This window comes from Aulonocara sp. 'chitande type north' Nkhata Bay, linkage group LG7 (assembly GCF_057382095.1).
Source record: "Aulonocara sp. 'chitande type north' Nkhata Bay isolate Kocher_YH1m ecotype deep benthic linkage group LG7, A_spYH_male_GT1.1, whole genome shotgun sequence".
Classification (NCBI taxonomy): domain Eukaryota; kingdom Metazoa; phylum Chordata; class Actinopteri; order Cichliformes; family Cichlidae; genus Aulonocara; species Aulonocara sp. 'chitande type north' Nkhata Bay.
Genome location: NC_141350.1, coordinates 59,871,625 through 59,888,232, shown reverse-complemented (window position 1 = coordinate 59,888,232; position 16,608 = coordinate 59,871,625). Strand labels below are relative to the sequence as shown.

Genomic DNA, 16,608 nt, shown 5'->3' with positions numbered 1-16,608 from the left:
GTTCATCAATTATTTTTGAAATACACTCACTGACCACTTTATTAGCAGATTGCAACCCCCTTCTGAATTCAGAACTGGCCCTTATTATGTTAGAGGCAGCCATGAGAACATTGATAGGTTTGTAGCTTGAACCCATCCGCTGTAACGTTGAAGACAATATAATTACACTGCAAAGCAAGACACAAGTAGGCAAGCTTCTTCATGTTTCTCGTGCACGGGAGAGAACCGGACAGGCACCGTTCCTTCGCTTGACCCCAGTTGCTCTCGTCCGTTCTCCCGTACCACTGTTCTTTTATTGAGGTTACATGAATATGCATAAGTTCATTAACATATGACGTCTACATACACACAAAGAGTACCTTGTCTGTGTGTGTGTGTGTGTGTGTGTGTGTGTGTGTGTGTGTGTGTGTGTGTGTGTGGACTGCTGATCAAAGGGTCAAACATCCTTGGTCAGGAAGAGGGTAGCCTCCCCCTCACCCTAGATGGTTCATCCTAGATAACACGGTGAGGAAGTCCTGCAGTTCATCTAAACAAAGAGCACTTAGACTAGAACAGACGCAACTGCGTTAATCCTACCATAAAACAATAAGACACGGTATGACCTCTCATGCTCCCAAAGTGCTGTCTAATACACACAAAGTTTGCAGACTATCAAGGATCAAAACCTCTACCAATCTACAACTAATTACAAAACTCTAAGCATATATAAGTAAATATTTCTAAGCATAAATGACAATCAACAATACAAATCTAACAAACATGGATAAAGAGATGGATAGCAATAACATTCAAGTAGCATCTGTGGTGTTGAATATGATGCTCACTTGGTAGTAAGGGGCCTAAAGTGGACTAAGAAAATATCCTTAAAAGCCTGAGCATTTGATACAGATACATCCGCCAACTGTCTTGTATTTGGGTACTCACCCCATTGAACATGAGACTGGCATCGACAAAGCATATTCACATTGAGGACTGCTACTTGCTGGACATTTTCTCTTTTTCGGTCCATTCTCTGAACCCTAGAGATGATCGTGTGGGCAAATCCCAGCAGAGCAGCAGTTTTTAAAATACTCGGATCAGATCGCCTGGCACCAACAACCATACCATGTTCTTTCTTCCTCTTTCTGATGTTCAGTTTGATCTCGAGCAGGTTGTTGGTATACATAAATGAATACCTAAATAAGCTGTTGCCGCACTGTCGCTAAGTAAGAAATTATTTTTTGAGACAAATGAAGGTTTAAAAGACAACAAAAGCTGACCTCATATTATCCATTACTGTGCTTTATCCGTTTATACAGCAGTGATGAACACTAAGTGGGACTGTGGATTTCACAAATGTCACAAATGTTTCATCCCATGTATGGAGGCAAGTTCCACAATTACATCTGATGCACTATGGCTGCATTAAAATGTATATATTTTTTACTGTCTCTGTATTCAGGAAAATGAGGAGAATCCATCACTGCTTTTAAGCAGTTCTGCACCTAGACGAGTGATTCATCCCGGCAGCTCAGAGAAGCTTTCTGTGTGTCTCCCTGCTAAGACTGTTGGAAAGCGCCGCAGCACTCTATGAATTGCTGGGTTCAGCAGCCTCCAGCCATACCTGGTCAGTGGAAGTGTTTGTGTTGGACTCTAAGTTAAATACACTGAACAAAAATATAAACGCAACACTTTTGTTTTTGCTCCCATTCCCCATGGGATGGACGTAGAGACCTAAAATTCATTCCAGATACACAATATAACCATCCCTCCCAAACAGTGGTCACAAATCAGTCCAAATGTGTGGTAGTGGGCACATCTGCTATATTGAGATAATCCATCCCACCTCACAGGTGTGCCACATCAGGATGCTGATCTGACATCATGAGTAGTGCACAGGTGTATCTCAGACTGCCCACAACAAAAGGCCACCCTGGAATGTGCAGTTTTTTGCGCTATTGGGGGTATGGGGACCCAGAACCGGTCAGTATCTGGTGTGACCACCATTTGCCTCATGCAGTGCAACACATCGTTGCATGGAGTCTATCAGATTGTCAATTGTGGCCTGTGGAATGTTGGTCCACTCCACTTCAATGGCTGTGTGAGGTTGTTGGATATTCGTGGGAACTGGTACTGTCCGGCGTATACGACAGTATACGCCGGTCAAGCACATCCCGAACATGCTCAATGGGTGACATGTCCGGTGAGTATGCTGGCCATGCAAGAACTGGGACATTCTCAGCTGCCATCTGCCCTGAACAATGTGAACCATGATTCATCCGTGAAGCGCACACCTCTCCAACGTGCCAGATGCCATCGGATGTGAGCATTTGCCCACACAAGTCTGTTAAGGCGACGAGCTGGAGTCAGGTCAAGACCCCGGTGAGGACGACGGGCATGCAGTTGAGCGTCCCTGAGACGGTTTCTGACAGTTTGTGCAGAAATTGTTTGGTTGTGCAAACCAATTGTTCCAGCAGCTGTCTGGGTGGCTGGTCTCAGACGATCTTGGAGGTGAACCTGCTGGATGTGGAGGTCCTGGGCTGGTGTGGTTACACGAGGTCTGCGGTTGTGAGGCCGGTTGGATGTGCTGCCATATTCTCTGAAACGCCTGTGGAGACGGCTTATGGTTGAGAAATGAACATTCAATGCACGGGCGACAGATCTGGTTGACATTCCTGCTGTCAGCATGCCAATTGCACGCTCCCTCATTGCTTGTGGCATCTGTGGCATTTTGCTGTGAGACAAAACTGCACATTCCAGGGTGGCCTTTTGTTGTGGGCAGTCTGAGGTACACCTGTGCACTACTCATGATGTCAGATCAGCATCCTGATGTGGCACACCTGTGAGGTGGGATGGATTATCTCAATATAGCAGATGTGCCCACTACCACACATTTGGACTGATTTGTGACCACTGTTTGGGAGGGATGGTTATATTGTGTATCTGGAATGAATTTTAGGTCTCTACGTCCATCCCATGGGGAATGGGAGCAAAAACAAAAGTGTTGCGTTTATATTTTTGTTCAGTGTATGTTTGATATCTGAATAAAGACATAATATTTATTCTTTGATCCTTGAATATTTCTGTTCTGTTCCAGGAGGTGGCCTTGTCATGTATTGGACAGGGACCAGTAGTTCACATCCAAAGCCCACAGCTGAGCTTTGGTAAAATCCCAGTTCTGAAGAGCATTGCCAAAACCCTGCACCTGTATACCCAGTCACCTATTCCAGCTCACTTTACTACTACCATGATACAGACACTAGAATTTGTGGCATAGGTGGGCAGGCATATACTAAAAATTGATTTAGAAATTCTTATACACTTTAAAACAAAACAACAACAACTTTATATGAGCTTACATCTCATAGTGGGATGCTAAAGCATTTGGAAGCATACAGTAAACATCTGGGGGAAAAAAGCAGCGTTATCCAGGTTTAAGAGTGGATTTACTACATATCTCTCCAGTCATCTATCAGTTCACGTACTGGCTTTCTGTCTTCCTTAGCTCCTGTGACTAATTCATTTTCAGTCCAATTGGATATGTAATTAATGAGCTGATGATTTAATTGCTTTGTTAGCTTTTGAAATAATTAGCTGCCACTTCAATTTTAGTCCTACCACAGGAGAATATATTATAAACATTATATATACATTACAATCCAGTCAAATGGTGACATATTTTGTCAGTGTAGAACAATTTTAACGATCAACTCACAGAGCCTCGCTTTTGGATATTGTAACATTTATGCACAAATAGTAGATTAACCCATGCTGTATAACAGACTTCCACTTCTATCTCTCACTCTTCAAATGGTACTTCAGTGTTATCAGCTGTTACCTACATATTAAGACATTTTCCACATTAACTACGTTTGATTTTCTAGGTCTTAAAAGCCTTTTAAATTAAAATGGTTATGTTCCACTTGTATGCATTTATAGTGCTTACTCATGGTAAATGAAACACTAAACTTTCTGGCAACCAGAGAGCCACAGTTTATCATATTTAGTGTTTCACTTTTCTCTGAAAGCTCTTCCCTCCCTACGTACTGTCATATCAGCGTTGCCTGATATCCACGGGGAGCCAACTTGTGACTGGAACTGTACCTCAATACTTCCAAAGCTGACATAGACACAACCATCCACATGCACAATTTTAAACACACACAGGCAAACCCCTGTGTAACTGCAGTTTTATGACCCTGTCCTCTCCTCTAAGGCAATGTTGAGGAAAGGAGTTTCTCCTCTGCACTCTCAGGCGTCAATCGATGCAGATTTTCCTAGAATTACATTACGTCTCGCTCAATAGGCTGGCAAAGAACCACACAAATAGACCTGATGACAGAAGATCACGGGGATATTGCATAAGGTACCCAGTCTGTCTTGTCATTTAAGTGACCATCCGTGGGAACGACTTCATTCCTCATCCATCCTGGCCTTCTGTTATCTTATATGGTGTCGAACCATTCAGACAGGCAGTGAAGAATTGTGTGAGCACTGCAGGCTGCACATGAACATATTTGCTTTCCTGGAGAATCCCTTACATAAGCAGACTTTTATTCATGTTTTTTAAATTCTCCTGTCAGTGATACATAAGAACTGGAAAACTGAAAGAGAAACGTTATTAAAACTCAGAATATTAATTTTGAGTTTGCTGCTTTTTTCTGACAGTCGATTTTGTCGCTCTGTATTACTGTTTGACATCAAACTTGGCTGGCAGTAGTCTCTGCACCATCAATACAGGATTTATTAAGCTTTTATGCGCTGTTGATAGCAGCAGACCATACAGCACAAATCAGAATTCTAAACCCTTCCGTCTTGTGCTGCATTTAAAAGCAATCAATGCTAATCGAGCTGTGTGATGCAGCAGGTTTGATGTGATTATTGAGATTCCAGTCGTCTTGCTCCTTACCCAGGGGAGTCAACCCTGTGCTCTTTCTCCTCTTTTGACTCCACCCACCCCTTCACCACGATCACCCTGGTATCGACCCGGTCCAAGCCAGCTTTCAGCAGCCTCTTTCCTCGATTGTACAAATGCTGAGAAAGTGATCTGCGACTTCCAAAGTCACTCACTGGTCAAGTTTTGGCTGTTTGACATTTTTCCTCATACGTATCATCTCTCCTTCAAACTGAGAAGGTGGCTTTCAATGTCAAAATGTAGTGAAAGCTTTATATTTAAGTTTGAGTGAAAATATTTTTAAGCACCGATTTACTTTGTTGTGCTATAAGGCAGTGAAAGCACCCAAGCTTCACCGCATTAATAGGACGCTCATTTTCAAAACCCCAATTAAAAGTTTATGCTCCAACCATAGATCAGCAGAGCTTCTGTATAGAACATTGATTGCGATTTCGACCACTGCTTTGTCAGATATATGTACACTACGCTGAGCACAATGAAAAGCTATCTGCTGTGTTTAAAGACTGCAGAGATTTATTAGATTTACGTCTGTTTTCTCATTACACTGGTCTTTATTTGGAAAAGTGCAATCGAACAATCCGCAAAGCTGCGAAATAAAATAAATATATATAGCTATGTTGCAGCAGCTCTATTTTAAAAGCTATTCTCCTGTTTACATCTCTGTGTATTTTATAGCAGATTTTAGCATAAGTTACACTTGTCTTATTTAACGTGCATCCACACATTAGCCTTCCTCAGAGTAGGGATATGTTTTGTCTTACTTACTATATGTCAGGCAAAGAGCTGCTGCTCTATTTCCAACTCAAGGATCTCATGCCGCATAGAAGTGGTGATGTGATTATTCAGCTATATGATATACACACATCTATCTCTCAAGGATCTCAGTAGCATTGTGCCACACAGTTATAGAAAACGCCCGCACAGGGGAGATATTTTCAAGCACCACATTTCAGTGATGGAAAGAGCTACTGGAAGGACCGCACTGCCCCTCTTTTCTAGGTGAGGCTTTCTGTGGTAACACCTTAGCTCATCAGGTTCACACTGTAAGTTGACTCAGATTATAACTCCTATGTTTCCTTAGGCCACCAGAGAGTCCTTTTAGCGTGTTGAGTCCAGTGAGGCAGCTGTACTGCCACGGGGCCAGCTGGAGCTCAAGGTTGTGGAACACCTGAAGGACATGATTCAGTTCGAGGGCAAGTTGGAGATCTTTATACAGGACAGTCAGGCGCACACTGTCCTGCTCTCTGCCACTGGCACTGGAACTACAGTTGCCATTGACCGACCTTTTCGTCCCGGCCTCGACTTAGGCACACACTTCAGGTAGAAATCACTATTTCATTTTCACAAATTCAATTTTGACTTAGTGTGAAGTCCTTTTGCAGAAGTGAATAATATGACACCAAGAATCTGCCTTGAGCTCTCTTTGCTTTGTAAGCCATGAGTCATATCAATATCACTTCAAGCTCTTCAACCTTGGCATGCGAGTACACCGGATGAACAGGAAGATTGATAACTCACAACCCACTTCAAAAACCCACAAAGGTGGAAACTTGCCTAGCCAGAGTTTCCTACCTCCTTTCTCAACTCCTAAACCTATATGCTCCAAGACGTGGAGTAACTCCTTCTAGCAGAAAGATGGTCAGCCTCATTCTGTGATACTGTGAGCTTTTTTCCAGCTCACAGTGTCTTCAGACTGTCCTAAGGTGAAACTGTTTGTGTGTATGTCCTGAAAGTGAATAATCATAGCCAATCTGTGCATTAGAACAGATGCTGCAGCTCAATATGCAGTATACTACATGTACAGACTTTTGGCTTCCCAGGTTGTATGTGAGCATCAAGCGTGCTATGCTTTTGTTGGTGCAGGTGCTACCAGGAGAAGATCATGGTGTGGATGTTATTTGTCACTTCGTAGCTCCACTGGTCAGCATTTTCCTCAAAGCAGCTTCTACATGAAGAAGGTTAGTCATGAGCAAGAATACCAAACATTGCATTTTTAGTACTTTTTTAAAAGCATATTTTTTGTAATACTCTGCAATGCTTTTATGATTGCATCCCATAACTGTTTTAAATGTTGTCTAAAGGTTATGTGGACAATCATCAAAGGTCCCATAAACTGCAGCTCTCATGAATGTTAATCTCATTTGCCTCCTTTATGTATATTTCTGTTAACATTTTGATTATTTTTAACCAACCTTTAACTATTAATAATTCAAACTGCAGCAGTTTAATACCTGTGCTTCAGACACGTCTCTTTGTTGTTGTTCACTTAATTTAAAAGGTTTCTGTGTGTTACAGGTCAAAGGAGAAAGACCCCTACACGAGAAGCTGATTCTAAAGAATATATCCTCTCTGCCTGTCTCCATAAAACTCTCACTTATAGAACCTTTCTCTCTGTGTGAGACCCCAGGAGACCGCAGTATAGAGTACAAATTGTTGTTTTTTGGTTGTTTTTATTTCTAATTTCCAGAGGTGGGACCAAGTCATTGTTTTGCAAGTCTCAAGTAAGTCTCAAGTCTTTATCCTCAAGTCTCAAGTCAAGTCTCAAGTAATGTCAGGCAAGTCAGAGTCGAGTCTCAAGTCACTGGTGTAAAAGTCCGAGTCAAGTCACAAGTCTGAAACTTTGAATTTCAAGTCCTTTCGAGTCTTTAAAAAAAAAAAAACAACGAAAAAAAGCATGTTGCAGTTATATGCTAAATGTAAATATTAGACCATGTAATTTTAAAATCTGTGTTTTTCTCAACACATGACAAAATAGTGAACTTAGAAAATATACACAAATTGTGAAATTGCACCTCTTTAAAATGCAGCTCAATTAAACCTAGCTCCAAGAATAATTTTCACCGACAGTTCTGAGATAAGCTGCATGTTATTCTTGGATGCGGTTGTAGGACCAGCTTTAAAATCGCATGACAAAAATATCATACACATTAAAAAAAACTGTATCACCAACGTAGCCTGGACAACATTTGCTAGTTAGATGAAGTCAGCTATCTCATCTTAGCATATTTATATGCATATTTATAATCATACGGTTCTTGGAGTGAGTGCATACACTCATGAAGTTTAGTAACTTCCGGTCACTGCAACAAGCCCAGGTACAGTTTACCGACGGATGGGTGCAGGACCTTGAAACGCACCGTGTCGAACGAAAGACCATCGTACGTATCATAAGTTTACCAGTCTCACAAATCGTCGTCATAAATATACATTCCTTAACCGTTTATTAATAGGACCTTTGAGCTCAACGGTAATTAATTAGTAGTGGAAATAATTTCTGGTAGCATCACAGAAATGTAGCAGTGACAACAATATTGTATGCTGTAATCGTACTGGGCAATTAGTGATACAAAAAACCTGTTTTATCCTGTGAATAAAAGCATATGTTTTTGTCAATGTACCATAATAACAGAAGCGAAACGCAATATTGTGTCAGGACAATTTACTATTTATGCACAATAAACAAAGGAGCATAGCGCGACAATTTCTGTTCAGCGCCAGACTTGCTTGTAACCTATATCACCAATTATGTTATGAAAATGACGTATTAACTACTAAAAAACACTGACCTTCGTGTAAATGCTTGGAGCAGACTAACCTGTGAGCTGGAGTGTTCTGGGACGTTATATTTGATCTTTGAATGGCTGCAATCCAGGCCATCCGTCGCATCTTTGTTACTTCGGAAACATGGCTTGAACAATTTCTCTTCAACGACGTAATCCGATAACAACCGATCTCTTTACCCGTCGGCTTCCCGTGGCTGTCATGCGACCGGCTATTGCAGTTAATAATACAACGGCTTCTTGACATTTTTGTGTTTCTTTTTTATCGCTGTATAACTGATTTTAATTGAAAGCCTGCGTGCGCTAGTACCGCTTGCCACGAGTTCCCAGAATCCTTTGCGGTTCTACCCGTGAATGACGTCACATTTTCAATCTCTATATAATATGCATGTTAAATTTTATATTTGGGGTAAAATATCAAGTCTTTTCAAGTAAACCGGTTCAAGTCCCATTCAAGTCCCAAGTCATTGGTGTAAAAGTCCAAGTCAAGTCACAAGTCTTAGAACATTTTTTCAAGTCAAGTCTAAAGTCATAAAATTAATGACTCGAGTCTGACTCGAGTCCAAGTCATGTGACTCGAGTCCACACCTCTGCTAATTTCATCAAGTACAGTTCTAATGATTCTATTTTTGCTGAAACATGCTGTTTAATCATTTAGCTGTACTTATCTGTATCATACCTTTAACTCAGATTAATCTTATTTTGTGTTATTGCTCATATCTAAATACTCTTTTAACGCTTCGTAATATCTGTTTGTGAAGTTTGCTGTGCAGAAGTGAGTCTACTGTGTTTTGATATTCTTGGAACGCAGTATGTGCCCTTAAAGACAGTTGCCTCCAAATTAAACAAATAGAGATTTGACAGTGCAAAATCACTGATGTTTTTTGGCACTAACCCCAAATTAAGTTTTGATAAACTCTAAATTGAAAAATATGAAATATAGTTTTGTTGAATTCTGTAATGATCAGTGAATTTAAGGTCAGATATTGCATACAGAATGTCCTTATTTTCATTATTATAGCTCAAATTTTGTGAGCTCATTAAAAAGCTTGAGGCTTTCAAACACCTGGCATGTCTGAGTGAAGCTGTAGATTAGATGAATATTGTTGACAAGTTTGGTTCCCATGGCAGAATCACAATAAATGTTTCAAAAAAAGTGTGTAAAGGTTTGTGAAAGGCCTATGAACCTGCGGTGTAGGAGTCATCTGTTTAAAGTAAGCAACAAAAACAATTCAGTTATTTTTATTTCTTCCAACTGCAAGACCATACTCTGAAAAAGAAGTGTGCATTATTTTGATGAATATATCAAAATTCACATTAGTCCTATAAGTACTGTATATATCTTTCCAGTCTGTGGTTTTAGGAGACGGACATCAGGCTGAGGTGTGGGTATGCTTTAATTCAGCTTTCTATAAGGATTGAGAGTCAAGAACTGTGGATGTGGTAACTTTGATGCAATCTTTTTCTTACATGGTGCATTTATTTTCATTCTTCACCTGGGTGTTTTGACCCCAGTTGGGTTTACATTGAAATTAAATCAGCAATAATTTTTTCTTTTCACCCATTATAATTATCTAAAACCCATGCTTTCACTGAGCTATAGGATAACCTTTTTCTTTGAGTAGCCTTATTGAGATTAAAGGTTTAAAAAGACCAAAAGATGAGGAACTATTGTGAATGACTAAACTGTATTCTCTGTTCACTTACTAACATAGTTAAAAAACTCTTCTTCTCTTCTTTCATGTGTTTGCCAGTTTCTTGAAGTAAATTACCAGGGACACACGCAGCATGAGGTGGTGAAGCTGCACGCAGAAGCCCATTACCCTGGCCTCGACTTCTCCTCCAGCACAGTAGATTTTTATTGTGTATTAAACTACACACAAACTCACAAACCAATCACCATGACCAACTGCTTCCTGATTCCTGTGTCCTATTGCTGGGCTTTTCTGGATGACCAGAGACATAGTAACATCAGGTATATTTACACCACACACTATTAAAATGTTGCATTTATCAACCAGACACTGTAAGTTATTCAGTTGATTGTTGTATAATTTTACAGCTATATATTCAACAGTGACACTTTTAGTAGAAAATACATTACAATAATGACTAAGCAAATAAAAGCCCCACATAATTATATTCCAGAAGTATCTATTGTAAAATGTAAATTGGCAGTATCTGTTATGTTATAGTGTAACGACCTACTCCCAGAATTAAATAAAACAGAGATTTTATAAAAGAGAGATCTACAATATTAACAATGGCAGTTAAAATGACTGTCCGAGTAACTGCACAGAGCTTTTACCAAGATGACTGCTCAGTTGCATGACATGCTTGTAGAAGAACATTGATTAAACCCCTAAAAATGCATCTCAGTTCATCAAAGTTGCATACTTAAAATTATTTTCTATAAAGCATAATCTCACAATGCCTTTAAAACAGCAGTCCCCAACCTTTTTTGTGCCACGGACCAGTTTATGCCCGACCATATTTTCATTGACCAGCCTTTAAGGTGTCGCGGATAAATACAACAAAATAAAACTAGTACCGGTACCGAAAAAAAGATTTATTCATAACACACGTGAAAAGACCCAGGAAAACCGAGTTAACGATAAAAACGATAACAAAATAACACTGAAAACCGATAAAAACCCTGAAAACCATACATTTCACACCTGAGCCTCAACTCTCACGGCCCGGTACCAAACGACTCACGGACCGGTACCGGTCCGAGGCCCGGGGGTTGGGGACCGCTGCTTTAAAAGGCAACTTTGAATGACCTCATTTAGTATACGCAAATTTATCCTTGCCTCATCATGTTTGATGATTGCCTGCTGCCTCCTTCTACTCTCTCTCGGCATCTGCATGGCCGGATCACTAGCACATTTTCTTTCTACATGCAGGAAGGTGCTGGTTCACACTGCTGAACTGTATAAGTTGCTTATGTTTGATAAACCTTTTTCCCCCCATCAGCTCTGACAAGTTAGTCCCTCTGCTCACGTTAGCCATACTGCTTCTTAGGGTTCTTAGGGGTTTCCAAACTTAAGGTCAAAAGGTCAGTTTAATTCAATTCAAATCAGTTGTGTTAATGTAGTGTCAAAACACAACACTTACCTCAAGGTGCTTTTTATTGGAAGGTAAAGACACAACAAGAATACAGATAAAATGCCAATAATCAGCATAAGCAAACACTTGGTAACAGTGGGGAGAAAAAACTCAGTTGTAACAGGAAGAAACTTCTGGTTCTGGGTCAAATCCACCATCCGGGTGGGGCCTTTTGGCTGAGTTTGCATGTTCTCCCCCGTGTCTATGTGGGTTCCTCCCACAGTCAACACATGCTGTTGGCAGATTAGGTTAATGGTGATTTGAAATCAGCCCTAGGTGTGAATGTGAATGCGAATGACTGACAGTCTCTTTCTGTTAAGCCCTCAAACAGATTGGCAGCCTGTCCAATGTGTACACTGCCTCTTGTCCTGTGGTAGCTGGGATAGACTCCAACCCCCCCACGATCCTAAAATTGGAAAGTGGAAGAAAGTGGATGAATGGATGAGTGGATAAAAAAAAAAAGAAAATAACCAAAAAAAGTTAAGAAAAAAGTATTATAGCCTTTCATCACAAATGAGGAATTATCAATTTACATCCTAGGTTTTTCTTTATGAGTTGGCACAGAATGAGGGTGGCTTTTCTGTTATTTTGCTGCAGGACCACAGGATGCTAAAGCATCTGTGCTCTGTAAAAGCTACTGGATTATAGAACAAAAATAGAATTGGATTACTGAATAGACAAGATTCAGGAGCAAGAACCAAATGGATTTCAAACATATTTTTAAACTCCCCATTGGGGTGAGTCAGTCCAGTAGCTGCATTTAACATTTAACCCCCTGAATTGCAAGCCAAATCCATTATAAATTATCTGGGCAAGACACATTTGCTGATTGTGTACTTTATTCAAGCCTTGGTTTTGGCTTACCTCCCCTTAAATGAACTGTGAATACTAAAGTAGCCAGCCTATCCATGGCCTTGAACCAGCTAATGCAATAGGGCTAAAAGATTTATCACCTTCAATCATCGTCTTCGTTTTGTTTCTGTCCTTGTCCTCATCTTAAGGCTTTACATTGCTTATTTTTTAATTTTCCTTTTCCTCTTTCCCCTCTTCATGCTCTTGTGTCAGTGCTTTTCTTTCCCACCTAATCCGTATCACCCTTCTCTTCTCTCTTTCCTCACCCTTTCCTTCTTAGATTGCAGCCTCTCTTACCAATCCGTCTCACAGGCTGTCTCGCTAATTAAATGGGGACCTCACTGTGCTCGCACAGACTCTCTTTAAAGTCTCTTTCTCCCACACAAAACTTGCTCTATCTTGCCATGTTCAGCTAATTACATCCCTATCAGTAATTAAACCACAGCCCTTGGAGAGTGGAATTTCAATAGAGCTAACTGTTTTCTATCCATCTATTCCACTGATCCACTCCACAGATGGAGGCAGCACACTATAGACAGACACTGTAGGTTTTCTGTCTATGGGAACTCTTTTCCAGCAAGAAGTAAAGTAGAAGGCTTAGTTCACCTTTTACATTGTACTGCAGCTACTTTCTATAGCTGCTTGATGGATTAGATCACTGCACAACTAAACGACTATCTGATCAGTCACAACTAATGCAGTAACATTTATTTCGGAGCATGTTTTGTTAAAACCAAAATTTATAGCAGGACTGGCAGGATAAAGATCCTTGATCAAGTTTTAATTGTCTGTTTGTGGACAACAAGGGTCAGAAACAGCCTTTAATGCATTTTCCCCTAACCCTAACCCTTTGTGTTGTCACTGGAAAAACACATTGCTTTGTAGACCTTTATTTTCTTTTTGAGTGCTCATAGTTTTCTTAATTATCAAATAAAGACTGAATCTTAATATACATCACAAAAGAGACAAATGTGAGAGTATTTTTCCCACCATCAACATTACTAATTTAGATTAGATTAAGCTTTGCCATTGCAAAGAGTCTGGAGAATATGAAGTATTAAGGTAGTTTAATGCCTTGAGATTTCTTATTGATTTTAGTGATAAAACTGCTTTAATGCCCTTGAGATTCCTTGCAGTTTTGCATACAGTGACGCTATAGCAGCTTATTAGTAATTGTGCAAGGTGATAACATATCTTATGTCCAGTATGTTTGTACTGTTTCATGTGCAGTTATATTTGACTGAACTTAATGTGACTATGCTGGTGATTTCAGTCCTGAGAAAAACTTTCTTTTTTACAGGACTCTGTACAGTTCTATGAAAAACTAAGCCCTTCCTTACTTCTTACATAGGGATTAAAAGGGTAAGTAGCAGTCAGGTGCTGCTAATTGAATGCATTTGATTGATCATTAGCAAATGTGAAAACAACTATAACAGTGAATGTTTTGAGTTTGCTGGTCTGGAGTGTTTTAACACAGTGTCAAACAGGAAACCATTGCTGCTGCTGCCCATCAATCTGGGAACGATTATATAGTCAATTTCAAACAAGTCTGTTTTTCTACAAAGAGAAAGATTATTCACGAGTTAAAACATTTAGGACAGTTGGCAGTCTTCCCAGTAGTTTCCTCTGCCATGAATTAAGAGACTGGTAAAGTCATACAGAAGACAATTACTTAAAGTTATTGGTGCTAAAGGTGGTTCTTCAAGCCTCTCAATTATGGGATGTAATTAGTTTTTCACAAGACTAAATAGATTCCTGTGAAAACTTTATTTTTCACATGACTGTATACACAAACTGGAGAGAAAAGAAGCATATAAGTATATGATCCCAAATAGGATGCTCTACGATTCTACCAGAAGGCATCATGGAAAACACAGAAGTCTTCTACAACACATATTTTACAGTGAAGAGTTGTTATGGTTTGGCAGGGCAAGCCATGGGGATGTAGGGAAGGAGGACCCAGGTGCAGAGCTCTGTGTGTAAACAGTGCGTTTATTTACAGTGAATGGAAAAAACAACAATAAATCCCCTTGGTCTCCCCTGACTCCCGTGTCGTGTCTTTCCGTGAAAAGTCCGTGTCTCAGCACTCCTCGTGCTGGCTGCTGTCTGGCGCTCCACACTTCTCCTGGGGAGCTCCAAGACTCTCCTAAGTAGCTCCCCCGATGAGCCCTGATCAGCAGCAGGTGTGTGGCAGGAGCTTCGGGTGTGGCCAGTCCCCTAGAAGGACCACACCCACCAGGCCTGCAGGTGCTTGACATCCATCCTACAGCCAAACACACACCCACAAATACCTGCCTATACAAAAATGTGGACACAGAACAGCAGCACAGTATCACCTATACATATAACAATATAATTCATAACTGCTCAGGGTCGCTCCGACCCAGGGTCCCTGACAAGAGCAGGGTGGAAAAATCGTATGTGATGCTATGTTGATACTATATGTTGCCCTGGAAAACAATACCATCTTTCTGATACAATTAGTACTTCACAAGAAACACTGGAAGTCAAATTAGAAGCTGAAATATTTTAGAGAACCTGTTGCTTGTTTTTGCCTGCGTATTAATAATGTATTGTAAGAGAAAAAGGTACAAGATATTGTATCAGCTTTAGTCATCTTGCTCAAATGATGGACCTTAATCTTGACAACAACGCAAGCAACTTTAAAAAAAAAAGTCTTATGTAGAGTTAAAGATGTGTTTTCACCAAATTCTGCTTGTACCTATATGATGTAACCATAGTGAATTTTTAAAAACATTATGAAAAATGGTCATTTATTGTGATGAACCTTCACGGTGATGAGAAAATGCTTTACTAATATTTGTAGTTAATTTAGCTCACATTTTAGTCGTCCCCTCGCGACATTAGTGCTGCGGTTCTTTTTTCACTGCTTTCAGTCCTTTTCAACTGCCAGACGCAGCTGTTCTCAACAAACAAATCTCACACCTGCTCAGTACTAAACCGCAGATAGACACTGTTAGACAATAGCTGCTTACAGTAGTGGAGCATTTAGCAGCTAAATTGTCACATCAACAAACAACAACAGCAAAACAAAGCTGAGCTGAAAGAGAGACAATACTGGTCCTAAAATTTGCAAGGTGGTTTCACAGCGTTGCTCCGTGATTGCTGAATGTATAAATGTGCAACGCTTAAGTAAGAACTTTGCAGTTATTGAAGATTTTAAATATCTGTTTATTATTTTATATGTGCATTTTATTGATCAATAAAGTGGAGAGAGAAAGGACATATTGCAAGTCATGATTTGAGATGAAGTCCCATTCATCTCAATCCCAGTATTGAGGACTGAGCACCAATTCTGGTAACTTAAAATCTGTAAGATCAAATTAAAGAGGGTGTTTCAGTGGAATCATCTCAGCTGTCAGTTGTCATTGTACAATTTAAGATGTAATGTCTATCAGTGGTAAATCTCTAAAGCCAAGTCCACAAGTATAACTCATTATGATACTTATTTCCCATCATTCTTTTTAGTCTCCTGACAGGCTGCTGAAAAAGAGATGTTGGTTTAGTAGTCTGAACCCAGAAAACACAGTCACGCCCACTGTGTGCGTAAAGGAAAGAATAGATTGAAGAGCAAAAGACAGATACGAGAATGTCAGAGTGTCCTATTTCTGTTTTGAGCTGAACTCTTGCAGAGTCATTATCTGCTGTCTCACCATCTGTTCCCCTGTCCGCACCAGTGAGTTTTAACCTCTTTCTTAGAATGCCCACATTTTTAAAAAGCAGGTTTTTTGTTGTTGTTTGTTTGTTTGCCCCCAGGCTCCCAAATGATTTTAAGAAGTCTTATCCACCAAAAATGTTTTGTAAGATCTACAGTGTTTCTTCTGTCTTACATCATACAATGATGGATGTATTAATTTGTGATTTCCTAGGCAGTCTTGTCACACAAAACAATGTCCATGACAGTGATCATACAACAGTGCCCCCTGCTGATTGCATCTCTATCATTCACTCATTATAATGAGTTTATAAGCTGGCTCACAAGTACTTTTGCGTTCTTTGGCACTCTAGCAATTGTGCATGCAGACTTGAAGGGTGTCTTGCGTGTATATGCATGTAGTGAAGCTTTCCCACACACACATAGATAGCCTTTGGCTATAATGTAGCCATGGTCAGTGATTTAATATAGAACGTCTCCAGTATGGCTTTGAGATGGCTTCACTCACTAAATCTCTT

At 40.0% G+C, this 16,608-nt stretch overlaps 1 protein-coding gene across 1 annotated transcript in view; it reads left to right on the top strand.

Moving 5' to 3' along the window:
- The window catches only part of hydin (HYDIN axonemal central pair apparatus protein), a 56,083-nt gene that overhangs the window by 8,161 nt on the left and 31,314 nt on the right, over positions 1 to 16,608 (top strand). The window contains 6 exon segments of the mRNA XM_086297785.1: positions 1,442 to 1,606; positions 3,077 to 3,247; positions 5,997 to 6,214; positions 6,330 to 6,488; positions 6,490 to 6,546; positions 6,758 to 6,779. Of these exon segments, the coding sequence (XP_086153911.1) occupies positions 1,442 to 1,606; positions 3,077 to 3,247; positions 5,997 to 6,214; positions 6,330 to 6,488; positions 6,490 to 6,546; positions 6,758 to 6,779 (792 nt within the window).